This window comes from Gymnoscopelus braueri (genome assembly GCF_963280865.1).
Source record: "Gymnoscopelus braueri genome assembly, chromosome: 21".
In the NCBI taxonomy this organism is placed as follows: domain Eukaryota; kingdom Metazoa; phylum Chordata; class Actinopteri; order Myctophiformes; family Myctophidae; genus Gymnoscopelus; species Gymnoscopelus braueri.
The window spans coordinates 17846613-17866719 of record NC_137623.1 but is presented as its reverse complement, the minus strand read 5'-3'; the positions used below and the strand labels follow the sequence as shown (position 1 = coordinate 17866719).

The following is a 20107-nucleotide window of genomic DNA, read 5'->3' as shown; positions in this document are numbered from 1 at the left end:
ACGTTGTTCGCACTAAAATGGAACAAATGTCATCTTTATCGTGTCGTAGAAGACATACATTAAACACGTAAACTACATATATGGCACACCCATATATGGTAGCTAAATTTAAATACAGCAAAATATCTCCATGTGAACATGTCGGGGGTATAGCTCAGTGGTAGAGCATTTGACTGCAGATCAAGAGGTCCCCGGTTCAAATCCGGATGCCCCCTATTTTGTTTTTTTTGTTTCATGTTTAACCACTTAAACCCCATATTATGGTCCCTCTGGGCTCTATGCTAGTGTATTTTCTGTTATTGTGGGGAAAGATTTTTGCTGAATATAGCCGATCGACAAGCTTCTAACGCGTTGTAAGCTTGTCGATCTGCTATTTTCCTGTGAAAGCTTTCCCCATAATACAGATACTGGGGTTTAAGTGGTTATTTTAATGTAACTGTAGTGACTACAGTGTAGTCACTCTGTTTTCAAAGTTATTGTGAGGACATTTTCCTCAGTTCTACTTCTCGCTAATGTCTCCATGTCTATGTTATGACCAAGCCACTGTCATGATCTTTTTAAGTTGAAGTAAAAAGCAACATAGATTATTTATAGCCACAGGGTTTATCTTAGCACAACAGCTCTGTTATGAGGGCTAGATCAGGCTGTATAATTGTTAGCGAGCTGGACTTTAACTTATTGTGATTAATGTTTGAACAGTATGGTTCATATTCATAACCAGTGTTGATTGGAAGAACAGCCTCAGCCCAGCCATGAAGATTCTTGCACCATACTGCCACTAGGGTACAGTAGAGGACTGTGTGAAATGGATGTGAATGACGGGGGCCAGTTTGCAAATACAGTTAAATTGCCTTTTTATTTGTCATGGTCAATTGTAGCCTATACAATATACTAAAATGTCGAAATTCACTCACCCAAACTGATCTGTATCACTATAGCTCAACATGTAATCACATCATATGAATGTTATATTGTCATATTATTACAATTATGATAATATAAATATGCATCACAGAATTTGTACGAAGGGTTGCAGAATTATGTCAAAAAGATGTTCCGATGACTTAGACATAGAAAACATTTTAAATATCATGAGGTGTTAATAAAGATACCAATAAAACCCAACTCATTGTGTAAAATTGAAGAAGCTTTATTTAATTCTATTTTATTTACAGTGGTTTGATTAAGTGACATATGTTACTTATCATTGGAAAATGTGATATAGCAACTCTCCAAATATTTACATTTAGTTATTTCACTGTTAAAATCTTTAATTTAAATTGAAAACATACACAACGCCATTGTGAAAACATTCTGCTAAAACAGTTATTTGGCCCTGCTTTTTTATGCTTACAACACCAGAACACCTTATGTCAAATCTCCCAGAAAACTGAGCGCTGAGTCAATGCACCCTAACTGCTTAATCATTGATTAATTACGACACTTAACATTCTCCCTCAGTAACTCAATGCACTTCTATTTCTCCACCATGTGCTATCACACATACACACTGCAAAATACTCAGTGTTAATGTATCCATTGTACCCATAATAATAGAAATTATTGCAAGATCTTGATATTTTTTACTCTAAACTCTGCTTCTCCAGCTTATATTTCTGCTGCATTAAGAAGGCACAGACATTTTCATTTGGATTCAATGATTAATCAAATAACCATATTATTTTAAATACATCAACGAATCGAGGTGAAATTAATTTAATTTAATAATCGACTACATTGATTAGTCTGGTTAACCATTTAAGCCATATTTTCAATTCAAAAATAGTGAAAATAGCCAATCTACAACTTCACAATGCATTGTGAACTTGTATGTCTACCTTTGTTATTTCTTCTACTGTATTACATATTTTTTTATGAAAAAAATATCATTGATTAAATCAACTAGATTGATTAACTGTAGCAAGTAAATGAGCTACACATGATATAACACCAGTATGGTCCTTTAACTGTCTCAGGATCAAATCCTGCCAGTCTACCTTCTATGTCTACCTGTCACTTGCTGTCCAAAAGAAAAAAGTAAGACAACCCCCTTTTTGCTTTGCAAAAGAAAAGCACATTTCATTGCTTTGTTAGAGGAGATACAAGAAAGCCCTGAAACACCTCATTGAGCATACAAGCCAAAAGGACACGCCACTAGGCCGCAGTTCTTAATAGTGTTCAGTAGTTAATTCACTTTTCCAAAGGATTACTGTTCTACAGCTCTAGACTAAAGCCTAATTTATGCTTTGGCAAAAAAGTATTGTGTGACATGTTGCTCCACAAAAATTATATATTGTAGTGGGGAAAGTGTTGATGTGAGTTAAACACAGATCATTTCTGTTATGATAGATAATCTGGAGAAGGGAAGTGCGTACACTGATCTGATCTCAAAGATAATCTCTCACAATTATTTTCAGCAAAGCATAAATTGGGCCTAAGAGTTGGTTCAAATGGCGACATTTCTCCTGTCGAGTTCTCAACTGTTGCTTTCCCAACTTCATCTCAACTTCAGTGAGAATGACAGATGATCAGAGAGAACAGATAAGATGTGTAGAACAGTTAACAAACAGTTAAGAATCTTGTGAGGAAAATAATTTTCCTCACAAGATTCTGTCTCCACCTCGTTCGTGTCTCCTCCTCTGCCTAGTTAAAACAAATGAACTATTGTTTGAGAGCTCAGGAACACAGATAGCTTTCTGTTCCTTTGCTCTTTTACAATTCTGTTTCCTTTTCTTCCCCTTCTTCTGGTTCCAAGTAATATTCATCATCAGTGGTTGAATCTGAGGTGCTGTCTGATGACTCCTCAAAGGATGACAGGCAGGAGATGAATCCCTTAGAGGGCAAGTGGCTTCTAAGGGATTCAATGTCCTGTGGGCTTATGGGAGAACTAGAGGAGGAAGGGCTAGAAGGGCTATGCGGCATGGACATCCGCCTGGTGGCTGGTGACCAGGGAGGGGATGGAGATTCTGTCAGGGAACCCCCTGTATCCCATGCAAAGTGAGGAGTGGCCACGTTCCCAGCACCCCAGAGGGCATGTGGCTTTGAGTTTGCGGTAGTTAGAGGTGTAGGAACGGTGGCCTCTGGGCTCCAGCTGGACAAGGATCTGGTGAAGCATCGAGGAAGAGATCTCGATCGCATTTGCTCGCTGGGGACAGATGACATGCGACAATCACCTGTGGGTCCCGTGGAAATGCGTCCAGGTCCCGAGGGTCGGCTAGAGAGGACTGAACTCACAGAAACTGACCTCCCGGCCAAGATGCCATACTTTAAGTCTGCACAGGAAGAGTAGGAGGCCCAGCGATTCAAGTTCTGATGCAGACTTTCACTTGAGGTGCCGGTGGATGCTCTGCCCCTTCCAGGAGTCAACAAGCCATACTCCCCTCCCAGCTTAAAGCCAGAGACAGACTCTTTCTTGAGGCTGGGGCTGTAGAAGACACTGTCATCTGTATCGTCAGAAGGGGTAAAAGGGGAGAGGGAGGAAAGAGAGGAGATGGGGGAGTAGGGGCTCCCAGGGCTGGCTGAGGATATCCTGGCCCGAGTGGGCAATGTGGCAGAACGGCTAGGGTTCCAGGGCTGCTGCCAAGAAGCACTTAAGTCTCTATGGACAAATTCATTTGTTGTTTCAGAATCAGCACCATCACCTTTGTAAAATAGTTGGTGCCTTTCTGGTTTATGGCTCATCAAACTAGCCTGGCTTTTATTTTCAGACATCTGTTTTTGAGTAAAAACATCTTTACTCTGTTGAACAGGATTTTTCTTTTTTAAGAAAATGTATCTAATTTCTGTCACACTGTTCCTTTCCGGCTCTAACGCCTCCCTCTCTCTGTCCTCCTTTAACACATTGTCCCCCATGGCAGCCATGCTGCTGACCTCACCGTTGCTTGAAGAGCTATCAGAGTGTGTCGGGGAGGTTCGCTTCCCTCTCCATGAGGTGAGGAGGTCATCTTCAAAGCGTCTTGTGCGAAATGTCTGTCTCAGTCTGCTTAGGACTTGGTCCATTTTATTACTTCCCTTCTGGCCTCTCTCTGTCTCGGGCCTGGTTTTGTCAGGTGGAAACTTTGACTCTGGATTGGGCCCCGGTGTGGCTTTTTGTGTGCTGGCAACATTATCTCTTTTCTTCCCTTTGAAAAGGCCTTTCTTTGCGCTCTGAAAAGGAGGGATTTCCCTTCTACTCTCTAATAGAGAATTGTTTTGACATAAAACGTCTGTCATTCTGTCACTGTCTTTCGGATTAGCCCCCGGCGTGGGTGGCTGCTGATTCTCTGTTGAGCAGCTCTCACCGCAGCTCTGTCGGTGTCCGATGACCTCACTGGTCTGTGTAGAAAGAGGCTGTCTGTTGACCTCGGTCTCCTCAGCAACCTGTGCGTTTGACAAGCGTGGTGTCAAACGTTTGGGTGTGGCATTGTCAACAGCAGCTGTAGTGTCAGTGTTAGAAATCCCGCAAGCCACTGTGTCGACCACATGAACACATGTTGAGGGAAAGTCGTGTGCCTTATCAGCCCCTAGCAGGTGTGACTTTGTACTGATAACGGGCTTGTAGGAATTTCCACTATCTAGTTTGCCATCATTGTTGTTCAATTGATCAGATTCTGCTCCAACAACCTTTAACCTCTCCCGCGTGCCAGTCTCATTCTGGAAAGGGAGGGACAGGATTTGGGGTGAGTCACTGGGCGATGAAGTGAGTTCAGAAATGGGTGTTCGGTTTGTGAGAGTGTCAGGATGTAAGAACAAGTTAGTTTGTGGCTTTGGGGGTGGGGAAGTCTTCTGGAGGACTGCTATATTCCTAGCTTCTGTCCCTGTTGATGATGCAGAGTATGACAGGCAATGATGATATTTTGAGTCAGGAGAAAGGTCAGCGGAATGACTCTGGATTGCACTCTCCTCTGACGACGCTAACCCGAGTGAGGCTGAAACCCTTCCTCCATGGTCAAATGAGTACTGTGATGGGCAATCTATGTCTCCTCCCCCCCTGTGTACTTGACCAACAGAGTCAGATGGTAAAGAAATCTGCTTCTTCCCTTCTTTCCACACCTGTATGGTGGAGGTTTTGGGGGTAGTGGGACAACGGGCCGATGTCACGTTGTTGGAACTTTGAGATCTCACTAAGGAGTAGGGAGCGCCTGGGCTCCGCAGAGGCCTGGATGGGAACAGGGGTCTGGCCGCCGGAGCCTCTGAATTCTGCACCTTGTTGTCCTCAGAGTGTTGCGAATCCACAGAGTCCTGCCATGTTACTCGTATCACCTTCCTCCCCTCCGCCTGAGGGCCTGTTTTCTCAGGTGCAAAGATGAGCCTGCTGGTGAATGTCTTCCCTCGCTGGGGGTGGCAGGTTTCTGAGGAATGGTTGGAGTTGAGAGTGAAAGATGTTAAAGAAGTGAGGCCATACGAGACAGTGATGCTGGCGGGGTGGGTTGTAAAAACAGGAGTGGAAAGGGGTGACAGGTTGGGTGGTTGGATCGTGGAGGCAGGACAGTTGGAAAGTGCAGTGGAAGGGGTAGTGGTTTTGCTGGAGGATGTTATGTTGGTATGACTGGAGGATATAGGGCTATAGAGTGGCTTGGGAAAAAGGGAAAGGGATTGTGGCAGAGAGGTGGCTGGGAACCTGGATGTAGGAGCTAGATAACTGTGTGGAGAAGTGGCTTGTGATACAGGAGCAACACTGTTATGAGAAGACAGCGATTGTGGTTTGGAAGAGGAAGTAGGTGGAGAGGATTGGGTGTTAGCAGATGTGGGTGTACCTTTCATTGATGTGTTCTGGCTACTATTAATAGAGGGAGGATATTTATCATGACTGTCAAAAACTTGGTCTGTGACCTCGCTACTAGCCAATGAGAGGGGACAGGCCCTAAAACTGCGAGCAGCGCTGCTGATTTTAGAACTAAATGAAACACCTGGCAAACTATGTGTCTTATGTCGTTCCTTGTTATTCAAATTTGAGCCATTTATGGGTCTGCGAAACCAGTCGGAGTCATGAGCCGCTGTTTCGTGATTATTGACTTGTGTCACAGTGTTAGCCTTTCCCTGTGTCTTAGAAGCAATGTTAAGATTATCTTGGTAAACTAATTCAGTTCTGTTATTGTTATTGTCGTCTAAGTTCTCAGGAATTTGCCGGCCAAATATTCTGGCACGGTCACCGTTTGTGCTACTGGCTGTAACCGAGGGCGTGCTTGTTTCGCTGGTTGTGTCGCTTAGCCTAAAAGAACGACTGCCTTCCTGGGTTACACGCTTCCACCAGGACGTGGACCTCAGCGTGGTCCCCCTGGGTAGGGCCTGGCTTTTCAGGTAGGCATAACGCTCATATTGAGTAAGTCGATGCGAGACTGAGGTCTCAGAAACGGGTTTAGTAGTTTCTGCACTCTTGCATTCCTTTTCTCTCTCTAGAGCTGCTAGCCCACTAGTTAAAGAAGTCTGTCTACTGGGGAAGGAAGGGGCTGGGTAGGTCGTTGTTGCCTGAGGAGTACGGGAAGTGCATGAGCCCTGCAAGTGTTCACTGTTGGGTGAGGCGGAGGAGAGGGCAGCGTTAGGTCCATGTGTTTTGCTGTGATTGGAGGAGTCTGGTGAAATGATGGTGCCGCTTTCAGTTGTCCTATCAGAAGTTGGCAATGAATAAGGAAGGAACTTTAATCTCTCTAGCTCATTGTTTGAAGCTGGCGACTCTGCAGCTTGGCCAGAGTTCCTCCAATTGTAGTTAAGTCTTCTTAAAGACAGGGGGATGCCTCTAGTTGTTGGTGTGGATCTTGAAGGTGATAATTCTCCTTGACAACTGGCCTGTGACATTCTCCCATGTGTATGTAAGCCAGTAAGAGACAGAGGAGAGTATGGAGGTGTAGTTGAGCCTTCAGGGTTGGAAGCACTTCCTTTTATTTCTCTGTTGTCCAACTCACCCAAGCCTACATAGAAAGGCTGAATTACTGGCCTCCTGGTGCAATAATCCAGACTTAAGCTTGGAGGACCACTCTGGCTAGACCAGCCTAGTGTGTTCCCTCTGTTTCCCAGAGATGGCGCTCTCTCATGAGCTTGGGATCCGTCCACTGACCCCGTCAATCTCAGAAATTGTTCGTGTACAGTGTTTGCCTGAGAGATGGGCGCCCCTGTTGCTTCTTGTAAATTCCCTGTGGTTGCCAGGCCCCTCTTATTCCGTCTGAGACGTCCACCCCAGTGTGGGGAAAGAACTGACACCATAGTAGACGACATTTACACAGAAGGGTCCAACAGTTCCACACATTAATCTGGGGTCTCAACCCTTGTTTTATATTTCCTTTTGAGATTACGTATAATAAACCAGTCCTTCAGAGTTGTGTTTGGGAAACACTATGATGATAATATATTTGAACGGAGTAAAGGACGGCATCTTGGCTACTGCAGATTGGCATGGATGCTCGCTCTTGTTCTTCTTTGCACCTTTCCAAAAGTGGTGTTTGTCCATTCACCTGTAAAAAGAGAAAGCATTACTATAGGTGGCCTGATGCTAGACTTTGTTTATGTTTTGATAACCACTAACACCTGAAGTAATGTGCCTTCTATTATTAGAATATAACAGCCTGCTAATCCTACATTCATCATTACATTTTACTACAGTTTTCTAGAGTGTGTCAGTGGCATTTGAGATCAGTGACTGATCTGAAATTCTTGTGGTTTGCTTTAAAGCTTAGCTAGAGCTCATGTTCCCACGCTTATTGCAAGTCCTTAAGTAGCTTCAGGTCTTGACAAACAGGTTATTTCCTAAACGTTTTCTAAGGGAGACACCTGACCCAACACACACAACATTCCTAAAACCCTGCAAACAATTACAAACCCACACTGTTTATTTGTGTTATTAGTCTAATGATTATTTTTGGTATTGTACTGAAATTGCCCATTGAGTGTGCACACTTGCTGTACATGCACGCACACGCACACGCACACACACACACACACACACACACACACACACAGTGAAGTCATGGGCTGTGTGTACGCAATATAATGATGTCCCATGTTTTATTAGCCTCTTTTCAAACAAACGTTTCTCCCAGGAACCTGATGAAGCCCTTCCCATGCGGATCCTTGTTTGTTTGAATAACGGGTAACAAAGCACAAGACAATATCATACCGTGTGCGTACATTGCCTTTCTTCACTTTTAAGTCTATTAGAACGGCTCAGTATTGTGTAAAATAAACACCAAAGGTTAGCTGTTGAGATGATAATGGCGCGTTATGGTTTAATAATGCTATTGGGAGGAACATGACACTATCTTTTGTTCTTGTTCTCATTTCACAGGCCAACGCCTACAGACTATTTCCTGTAACTGTAATGTTTTTGGAAGAAACATTAGAGGCAGCAGGTATTAAGTATTTTCCACAGCAATGCTGTTGAACAGGACAGACAACATTCCTCCTTCTGTTTGTACTTAGTTATTGTATCATCTCTTTCTCTCCGATATATAATGTGTACCCTATGTACCCTGCAGAAGTTCCTCCATTTATAGGCTAGTTCCTACACTGTTATAACAGACAATCAAAATCGAGCATTCAACCATGCTGTGTAATAAGTAAACATACTGCGTTCCATAGAGTTCTCATCTTCTCAGAACACTGGCGGGTGCACACTAGATCTTACAGGTCCATTTGGTTACATTTGTGCACTCTTCATTTTGTTACATGTCTTATGGAAGAAATTATTAGATGTTGATGATGCAATTCATATTTGTAACTACATTCTTATCCAAGTCCTCATCTCCCCTTACACTGCAATTTGAATATTGTAAGAGACTGCAATATTTAGCAGAATCTATTTTTTTTAGATGTATATTTCCTTGCTTACCTGTGTTGTCAGGGCTGTGGCTTGAGGACTTGCTCCCAGTAGGTCTGCTTCCCTCCAAAGCTCAGCTCTGGACAAAGAAGGAGAACAGAGGATAAAGGCGCTTTGGTCATTACAGGAATATGACAAGAGCTGAAGAAAACCAGTAAATCAACATCAGTGGATTAAAAAGCTGTCACGTGGCTAGAACTGCATGGGTGTGTGTGGGAAGGGGGGTGCGTGTCACCTGTGTATAGCCTCTTTTGGCCGTTGACTGAATTTGAGGTTTCATCTCCGTGACTACGACGGTTCCTCTGGAGCCTTCTATTGAGTGTGCTGCTCTCTCCTAATAAACAACACATGAATCCAAGAGCCATCACTGTCAAATCAAACATCAACAAATGTTTCAGCAGAGCAGAAATGTCTTCTAGTCACGCCACACACTCCCTCATACTGTATGCACACACATAAGTAAACACACACGCATGCACGCTAAAACCTGTTAGCCTAATTTAACTCTTAGTGTAATTCTTTATACTCTCAGGGTTAACCTATAACAGGGTTCTACACACAGATTTGTTTTAATGATAAGTGAAATGTTCTCAAACAGAAACTTTAATAAAATCTTTATTTTTCAAACTTAACAGGCAAATTGTGCAATTTTTTTGACAAAATATCTGTCAAAACATTGGCAATCTCTCCAAAATCTGGATCGGCATTCGGCCCAAAAATCTGGCATCGGTCATGCCCTAGAATAGACTGAACTTATTGCACCAAATGCGAACACCACCACTAAATGCTCCAGGTCACACGTGTGCGTGTGAATATAGACTGAGCTTATTGAGGCATAGTGTGCTAGCAATATATAAAAACGGAACATACAATATAGGCACACCTATATGTACCTAGGCACTGAACTCCATAAGAAGAACACAGACAACATCACCTCAGAGGGGAATGAAACAGTCACACCCCCTGTTCTTCCATTCAAATCAGTTCTTTCTTTTGTCCCAAGAGGGATATTTGGTTCATGCATGGCTCAACACACAAAAACAACACAAATGACGTACAGTACAGTTGTGCTCACTACCATTCATGTTGAATACAGCGCTTAGCAAAGACTGGGAAATGCCAGAATAAAGCATGTCCCTCTTGTAAAGATGGATAAACAAAACAAAAAAACAACCAACAAACAAGAAAATTATCCAAGTAGCCAGGCTGTGTTGACTAGCTAGGGCTGTGTAAGTCGTGGGTTGCAGCCATCAGGGTGTGAGGAAGCTGGAGAGATAGCATTTCTACAACATACGTACATACGTACTGTACGTACACATTAAACTTTGCACATTTGGATTTGAATGGATGGTGTGTTCATGATATATGGGTTTTTTTGTAAGAAAAAAGGCCCTTCCCACTAGTGTTAAGCCAATTACAGGCAAAACGTATGGCATATCAAAACCCTGTTTGAGGGTTATGATATACAACCCTGTTGTGTTAAATTTGGTAAAAACATCATGTTTCTGCAACAAATGGTGATTTGTAGCATTTGTGCATGGCACTACTTATTTGTGTAAGTGAAGTGAAATCGCTTTTGGCTCCGCGTTGTTTAGAGGCCCCTGAATTGGGGTAGATCGGACGTTGTGTTCATGATTTTTGGCATTTTTTGTAAAATGGGTTCCTACCTTTGGGAGCAAGCCAGTCATAGCCAATAGGGATGGCATATGAAAAATCTGAATGATACATGTTTATCGGATTACTTCAAAGATAATGTTGAGTGAATGTTGGACAAAATCTGCAGGAGTGGTATCAAAAAGTGTATTTTGAAAGAAAAAGCAAAATGGCAAAAAATCTAGTTTTTATTTTCTTTGAAATGGGCATGGGCTATATGGGGAGTTGTATCCCCAATTTTGATTGAATGGTCTACGATTCAAGAGTTATAGGCCACAACCACAACATAAAGCGGCGTAGTATAGTGCCTCCATGAAGCTGATTTGCAAAGTTTGGGGTGGAGTGTCTACTGTCTTCCTTGGCCTACTGGGAGTGTGCATGCAAAGTTTGATGCCGATCGGTCCAGCAGTATCTGGGATTCACTGTGCACAGACAGAGAGACAGACAAAAACATAATCTCTGCCTCCCAGCCTGTTGACCTAGTGGAGATAATAATTAAAATGTTCCTATCCAGTTATTATCCATTCTTTGAGTCGTAGCCACTCTCTCCCCCCTAGCCTACCATACTGGTAAAGCTACTTGTGTGAACACTGAAAACAAGGGAGGCAGCAGGTAACCACCCGCTGTGTGTAAACACCTACCGCGAGGGCCCCACTTATGTCACCCCTGTGTGCCAATGCCGCGAGGCAAAGAGAAATACATTTTTACCGTTAACTAAAAATGAAGTAATTTATTGCCTTCTCTATAAGTACTGACATGAATTTGCTCAATTGGGAATATTTATTCATGATTGTCACGGATGAGTTTGTGGAGCTGGTATCAAGGCGTTCTGTAGCAAAAGCCTAAAAATATAGAATGCCACTGTAGTAATTAAAACAGTTAATTTTATTACAGCCACAGAACTCAACCTTCAGCAATTTGATGCTCTTTTACATGACCTACTGTACACTGCCACACTGAAGTCCACTGGTTGAGCAAGAGGGTCACGGTGCTCAAACTAGGTTATATGTCTGGAAATTGAACTATTACAAATTTTTCACAGTATAGGCTATATCCTGTGAGGGTTAACTGCTATGAGGCCCAAAAATTTACGTGTGGAGATTCTTCTACATGGAATTGTCCTATGCTTTGTGCAAAATCAATAGTGGTACCAACTGACAAACCTAAATGAACAAGGAAAAGTTTTTGTACGTTGAAAGGTCGTTGGAGGCTTGGACACAGCTTCTGTACACACACATGACAAAGGATGAAATCCAGATAGAATTGATAGAATTCCTGTTCAGTTCTAGGCCTGATAGCAGTATGCTGAGAATGTTTTGTATGTTGTGAGAACTTGTGACAGAATTCTATGACAGCATTTGTGCCTTTCAGCGTTTGAAGCATACTACACACAATCACAGTCCATACTGCAACCTAAAGACTTTGACACCTCTGCTGTAGGCCTTTTACTCAGCAACTACAAACGTGGTCTAGCTGAAATGTGACTCCATACATGAGCTTGCCTAAATATTAGGCATACCTTGGCAGTGACTACCTGGTCTCTTAAGTGTTTGGAAACTAAATAGATGACAGAAACTCACAGAGCTTGCAGAAGACCTTCCCTCTGCTTTAGCACACTGACTGGACATTAGTCCTGCATGAACAACACTGATAACGGAGCCAACAGTGTATCTGCACTGCAGTACGAAACCAATGGCTCAACTATTTTGGCCATAATATCCACTTGGCTGTCAGAAATGGCATAGTAAGTGAGAAAGAATGCACAGCCCACTCTTGAGGATTGTGCAGAAGAGTCTGGTCAACAACCTGAGCTGGATAAAGAGAGAGAGAGAGAGAGAGAGAGAGAGAGAGAGAGAGAGAGAGACATAACAAAGGCACAGATTGAGGCCAGTCTCCACCAACACAGTCTAGTCCTGGTAAGTGCCCTTTCACATTCATTCCATATTAATATGCATTCCCTATTGGCAATAGACTATAAACTCTATTAAGCACCTGCTGGAAGATATTTTGAACTTAACATATAGCAGCTCTGTTTGTATTAAACATGTCAGTCACCCCATGTAAACCTCTCATCTCCAACCGTCTCTATAAGGTATTTAGGCCAATTGCATAACCTGCCTGGAACATTTCACTGGAGCAACATGATGTTGGCAAGTGACTTGACATATTCAATATGCTTTGCTTTCAATGTTAAGTTATTGTCATGTGATGTTGGTAAGATAAATAAGGGTCTAAACAAATGCAGGATGTTTCTACGTGATGGGGTACCAGTACCATACACACAATGTCAGAGGGAGATGCAACAACAAACTCCTTGCAACAACAACAAAAACCTCACTCACTGATAATAACCAAAAACATAAACACCTCAACCCAACATATTTTTTGGGGGAGTAAAATCAATTATTTTAATAAAATAATTGATTTGAAAAGATAGCAAAGATAGCACACCTATAAACTCACAAAGCACTGCGATGCGACACAATGTGAGCTTGTAGATAGTCTATTTCTGCATGTGGTCTAACTATCAATTTAGTCAATTATTGAAAAGAAATCTGTTGAGAATTGTTTGTTGATTTGTCAATTTGTTGATATATAAAAAATTAAATATACATACACATTGTGCTTGTCAATTGGTTGATTAATCGAAAAAGAAATCGAATAGATAATCGCTAAGAAAATCATCAATAGTTTCAGCCCTAATAATTTGAGTCAAAACTAGGCTAATCGTCCCCTGATTGTCCTGATTGTGACAGCCCTACTCTGGAAGTCTAGAAGGGATGTCACTGTCAGGTGTCCTTCAACACATCTGTTTGCAGCACAGTTACAGCTTATGCCTCGAGGCTATTTTTCTTATGAATGAACAGGTCTAAATATATGACCCTCTAAATAGACCAATCACTCTTTGATCCACACTTTCTATTGACCATAAATGGAGGAATCAATATAATAAGCTACTCTATTAAGTGATTCCCTGAAACATCTAGTAATCTATCTTTTACATCCTGACCCACTGGCTGCTGAGATACACTGTTCTGTTTGCAGTTACATGCCATCTGGAAATAAGACCACAAAATCGCACTGCCAGTGAAAGAAGTTGTTTTGCTATTATTGAACCGTGTTTCTGTGTGATCTGTGCCCAGCTGTGGGTGTGTACAGTACGTATCTCCCAGCTAATACTTATACAACAAGGGTGGTACCTGGGCCAGAATAAAATAACTGTGGGGTGTGGATTTAACACACACACACACGCACGCACACGCACACACACACACACACACACGCGCACGCGCACGCGCACGCGCACGCGCACGCGCACGCGCACGCGCACGCGCACGCGCACGCGCACACACACACGCACACACGCACACTTCCCAAAAAGAAGATTACAACCTTTCTAACTAACCTCAATAAACCTTCATTGCTTGTAATTATCAAAAGAACATTGCTTTATCAAAGTCAGACTTGTCTGTTCTGCCACACCTTGCCCCAGTTGCCTTGCCTGATAACTTTCCATGTGAACCTTTCACCACCCCTGTGACCATTGAAACATGAGGCTATAATTACACCAGTATGATGACAAGTAGCCTATCCACCATTATAGGCTAAGCATAACCACTATGACAAATCACCATTATTATAATTACACTATTATGACCAGTCAGTCATCACATAATTACACTATTATGGTGTGAACATGGAAGACTAACAGACTACTAATGCAAGGCATTGGCTTAAATATATACTATAGCTTATATGTAACATTGTCCAGTGGTGAGATGCACAATTGGATCAGATTAAAAATTCCATGTCAAGACGAAGGTTCATTTAACCCATTAAGACCTGAAGCCGACTCTACAAATGTCTTCTAAATCCCAACAGTTTTCTGAAAAACGTATATACGTATATTAAACAAAAAAAATGTTTTGGTATTGTATCCATTGCTCGTGTGGTGATGGTAAAGCATGGTGCCCCAGTTGCCTGATAACTTTCCCTGTGAACCTTTCAACACGTGACCATTAAAACATTAGGCTATGATTACACCAGCATGATCATGACAAGTAGCCTATCCACCATTATAGGCTAAGTATAACCACTATGACCAGTCACCATTATTACAATTACACTATTATGACCAGTCACCACATAATTACACCATTATGGTGTGAAAAAAATGTATTTGGCTGCGGACCCCAATCTCAAAGATATTTTGTGCAAAGGACTTCCAGAAGCAAAGATTTGACTTAAAAATGTTTGCTTTAAAAAATATGTATGGTATTCACGTTTAAAAAAAAATAGCAGATCTACAAGCTCATAGGGCACGAAGTGACGCGCTATGAGCTTGTATATCTGCTATTTTTGAATAGCCAAAGTATAAAATATAGTTAAAAGTGGTTAAAATGATTGTGACACTATATTAACAAATTTTGCTGGGTACCACCCTTAAATGTGTAACATTGTCCAGTAGTCAGATGTATAATTGGATCAGATAAAAGATTCCATATCAAGACGAAGTATTTGTATGTTGTATGTATGTATTGTTGTTTGTGTGGAGGCGGTAAAGCATGGCCAAAAAGGCATGGGTTTCCGAGGCTACAGGGACAGTGACATGCACCACACACACACACACACACACACACACACACACACACACACACACACACACACACACACACTTGCACATAAGCCATGATAATACAAATTATATTTAAACTGTTGCTTAAAAAGAAAGAAAGAAAGAAGATGATTATCCAGCGATTAACTTAATAAACTTAAAGGATATTTCACTTTCAATGTTTGGGCTCATTTTAACATCTAATCAGGCCTTTGTGAGACCCCAGACAGTTTTTAAGTTGCTTGTTTCAGTATATAGATATTTGATATAAATTTGATCAGACACACCCCCTTCCTAAACAAATCAATAATAACTTCAAACTCCATTTGAACCATGTCAGATTCATTGAAAACACCTGTCCTTGGTTCTGGTGACTGATGATATTGTCCTTCTAATGCGTGAGGGGTCCGAGTTTTTTCAATTACTTTTTTTTATTTGTTTTGTATATGTTTTGGGGGAAAAAATAAAATAATACGATACAAAATGTTGATAAAATGTATGAAAAAAGTAATCGAAAAAACATGGCCCCCTCACGTATTAGGAGGGCAGTACCAGAACCTATCATGGTTAAAAAGGGAGTTTGAAGTTACAATGGGTTAGTATAGGGAAGGGGGCGTGTCTGATACAGAATATCAAATATCAAAATAATACTGAATCAAGCATTTTAAAAACTGTCTGGGGTGAAACACAAAAGCCTGAATAGACGTTAAAATGACCCCAAATATGTCTCTTTAAGCTCTATATTTTCAAAAATCTTCAAAATGTAGGCCTACATTATATATTTTTTTTAAAGAAGAAAAAAAGATCACTGCTGCTCACAACGCATCGCCATCGGCTATTTTCGAGAACAAGTTCGACCGTTTTCGCCCAAAAATAGGGACGAGGGTTCAGAGGTTTCAAGACAGACACGGTCAGACCGCAGTCTGTAGAACTAGAAAGTAGAACGCAAAAAGTAGCAGAAAGTGGTCTATTAATAAATAATCAATGAAATAAACAAACAAACAAACAAACCTTGAGTCAGTTGTTGTTGTTGTTATTGTTGTTGTGTTGTAGTAGTAGTGGCATGCTGTAGCAGTGAAGTCACTCTCACTATAAAGTGAAGTTCGTCACAATACTGTCAAAAGGAATATCTTTCATCCCATGGCCTGGGGGGACGTCCACGCTGTGATTGGCTACTTGGTTGCAGCGGTGGAAAAAAGTACTCAGAGTTTGTACTTTAAGTACAAGTATAAATACTGCATTGTAGAAACAATAGCAGATCTGCAAGCTCACAACGCGTCGCAATGAGTCGTGTTGGGAGCACGTAGATCTGCTATTTTCAAATAGCCAAAGTTTAAATAGGGCTGAAGTGGGTATGTATTGTTTTGTAATAATATAATCATAATCTACAAAGTAACTAAATAACTTTTCAAATAATTGTATTGGAGTAAAAAGTACAATATCTGCCTCTGAGATGTAATGGAGTATACCTCTATAGAGGTAAAAGTATAGAAAATCGGAAATACTCCAGGAAAATAAAAGTACCTGAAAATTGTACTTATAAGTACAGTACTTGAGTAAATGTACTCTGTTACTTTCCAGCACTGCTTGGTTGTCAGGGGAAGCGTGTGTGGAATGTTAACCTCGCGTCACCACCTGCGGGAAAGGGAAAGAAAAGCCTACTGTTTCTATTTACTGTTCAGTGCTCATATCCGGTCTAAAGCCCGCCTACCATGTCCGGTAAGTTCCACGCATACGTACATACTATATAACAAGCCGTTTCCGTATCCGCACAAACACCGAATGTACAAACTGCAAAGTGAGTTGACTCCAGACAGTGTAGTTGTTATGTAACACACACAGAGGTTCTCAAAGTGGGGTCCGGGGAGCCCTAAGGGATTCTTGAGGGTGTTACAGGGGGTCCCCAGCAAAATGAGTTAACAAAGCATTAACAGTTTGACCACTTTAACTCTATTTTATGCTTTAGCTACTCAAAAATAGCAAGCTCACAATGTGTCACATATTGTGAACCATTGTGAGCTTGTAGATCTGTTATTGAAAAAAAATGAGAAAAAAAAAATCTTGCACAAATCTTTTCTAATGGGGGTCCCTGGCTTAAACTATTTTGAGATTGGGGTCTTTGGCCAAATACACTCAATTTGTCCTTGACATGAAAATGTTTGAGAACCAGTGATGTAATGGCTTTCTCCCCTTTGTGAGAAAGTCTGGGAAGGAGAGAGGCCATCCTTATAATCTGCTTGTTTAGACAAGGATGAAGGTTGGCTTTAACAGAATTCATAAATGTTTTTCTAACAGTGGGTGTTTCAAACAAGACATCATGCCACAACATGCCACCAAAATGTAACACAACCCAGTAGGCTAAGCATAATGAACCCATTATCTATCATTTACACACAGAGGGATATGGCCCCATCACAAAGACACTGATGGCAGGCTTGTAGGAAACCTGCCTCAACAACATTTTGGATCCAAATGTGGATTTTTCAGAAAATAACAGATTTAGGTCAGTTAACAAAGAAGTACTCTTATGTATTATTAATATTATTATTAGTAGTATTATATACAGCACAATGTTGAAATACTCTGTTAAAATTAAAAGTCCAGCATTCACAATGTTACTTGAGTATGGGCTTCAAAATATTCTGTTCTTATTTCCTTTCCTGAATGATGGGAGCTTGTACAGTTGAGTCGAAGTTACAGTAGTTACCAAAGTAGCCTACTCTTATGTAGAATGGTTCATTTCACAATCATCTATTATTGGATTGTATGGCTATATTCACGTGTTCATCACTTTAATGTTGCAGCTTGTAAAGGTGGGGGTGGTTTTGACTTAATATTGCTGCAGGGTACCTAATAATACATCATCATTTATCAGTTAAAGTATATGTTGAATCTAAATCTGCAAAGTAATTAGAAGGCTAAGTAAAGTTCAATATTTCAAATAGGTAAGTATCAAAAAATTCAAATAGTCAAGTAAAGAAAAAGTACCTAAAAAGTAGGCTACTTAGGTTACATTCCTTAACTGAAATAAGTACAATGTTTTCTTTTTCTTAGTAAATATACCCAACTAGGCTAATCATACAAAAGAGATAAGCGAGCACGCCGCCATCGATAGTGTTGCAGCAGTGATAGGTCAGTGAGTTCAAGACAAGTTCATAACACATCACTGAGGACGTCAGAGGGCCACCACACACACCACACATGGTGAAAATGCATGGCTTAGTCGGTTGTGAATTATCACTTGACAAAAGTTATGAGGAAAAGAGACAAAAAACAGAAAGTGTTGGACTGGTTTATTTCTTCTGACACACACACCCACGTCACTTATCCTCTGACATGATGGGGGTTTTGTGGTTTATTTATATTTTCATCATAATCATGATGAATGATAAGGCATTTTTAATAGGCCTACTATCCACAGCTTGAGTGAACTACACGGATGGAGAGGTGGCAATAGGGACAGAATCCATCTCTTTGATAGCCTCATTCTCAATGGGTTGAATGAGGGGAATTAATTTGCTTGTTAGATTAAATGAATGCATTTTCTTCGATCTTTTATTCATTTGTTTATTGCTTAAGTTTTAGTAACCTAATGTGATTGTGGCATGCCCTGCTGCGATAGAACTGCTGTGCCAGTTCAGTTGTGGACATACATTTCACACAAACACACGCACGCACACACAGGCTGGAGAAGGGTGTCTTGCCTGAAACATGTGGCAATTAAGAAGTCAAAGAAATACTCTTCTTCTTCTTCTTCTTCTTCTTCTTCTGCACAAACATCACAACGGTTAACAACAATACATACAATATTCTAGGAAACAAACAATACAGTGGCTGCTTAATAACAAACATGTCCTCGCTAATACTAATGAGACATTTGGCTTAAATATGTCCAAAGCAATATACATGCCTTGCATGGAATGGAAAATGACATTTCATCTATAGGTTTGGTGATTAGCATTGTGGTTAAAACACCCAATTATGAATTTATGTTTGTAAAGTTTGAAAATAGATCTTAACTCAATGGCAGATGTGTGAACGTCAGTACATCACCATGATGCTGTACTGCATGAGTGATAGTTGGGTATGTTTAAAAACAGTGCCCTGCCCTGATGAGAGAGAGTTGAGTCCTCCAGCTGCAGGCCATGCACTCATCAGCTGTAAGTGTCTTTTCCACTTTCAACCTGGTGTCCCTATTTTGGGCATGAATATTGTCAAGAATTGTTGAAAATATCTCAAGATAGCAAAATTTGCAGATCTACTAGCTTGTAGATTGGTTATCTTCGCTATTTGTCGTAGGACACCGTATATAGAGCTTAAATGGTCAATATCAAAGAAGAAGGTAGCAAGAACAACCGCCTGGCCGCCCCAGCTGCTACAGTTGCCAATCTTATCCTCCCTGCAACTACTGTAGTTAAAATAGAGCCGTCCCATAGACCATATTCACACGGCGGCCATATTGCCATTAAGTCAATGAAATGCCACCCCAGTTGCCACCCCAGTTGCCACAGCAACGCAATGTTAAATTCCAAAATGGCCGCCGTGTGAATATGGACTATTGAGCTTGGCCTTGGCATTCTTTACGCAAACTCTCTACCACCCATTAATTTGTGTTGGTTCTGTGAGCACCCCACAAGGTCACTCCTTCGACTGTTCTCATGAGGTCCTTCAGGTCCTGCCAGCTAAAACCTGATTTATACTCTGTTGTGTCGCACACCGAAAATAGCAGATGTACAAACGCTGCAACGCGTTGTGAGTTTGTAGATCTGCTATTTTCAGAGCAACACCCATGTGCAAAAAAAGTACAACTCAGGCTTAATACACTAGGAGAGGTTCTTCACAATGTTCTGTCGCCACATGAGGTCTATATCTGGATCCACTTCTTCGTGTGACAGTTTCTAGACCAGGGGTTCCCAAATGATCGAGTTTGGGAAACGCTGGTCTAGACGGTGGTGGTGAAACCCCACGGCCTTCCAGGTGCTCAGTGCTGTTTTGGCCCCAGGGCATTTCTGAAGCAGCTGCATCTGTAGTAACTCTTCTCACTGTGATTG

At 41.3% G+C, this 20107-nt stretch overlaps 1 protein-coding gene across 1 annotated transcript; it reads right to left on the bottom strand.

The window, feature by feature from the left end:
- Positions 1 to 1126: 1126 nt before the first annotated feature.
- LOC308077128 (uncharacterized protein) lies at positions 1127 to 16180 on the bottom strand. The gene is made up of 4 exons (XM_080417694.1): positions 16068 to 16180; positions 9024 to 9122; positions 8801 to 8867; positions 1127 to 7427 (listed from the first exon to the last, which is right to left on the bottom strand). Exon 4 carries the CDS (start codon positions 7189 to 7191, stop codon positions 2713 to 2715), a length of 4479 nt encoding a protein of 1492 aa, XP_080273820.1. The 5' UTR covers positions 7192 to 7427; positions 8801 to 8867; positions 9024 to 9122; positions 16068 to 16180; the 3' UTR covers positions 1127 to 2712.
- Positions 16181 to 20107: the final 3927 nt, after the last annotated feature.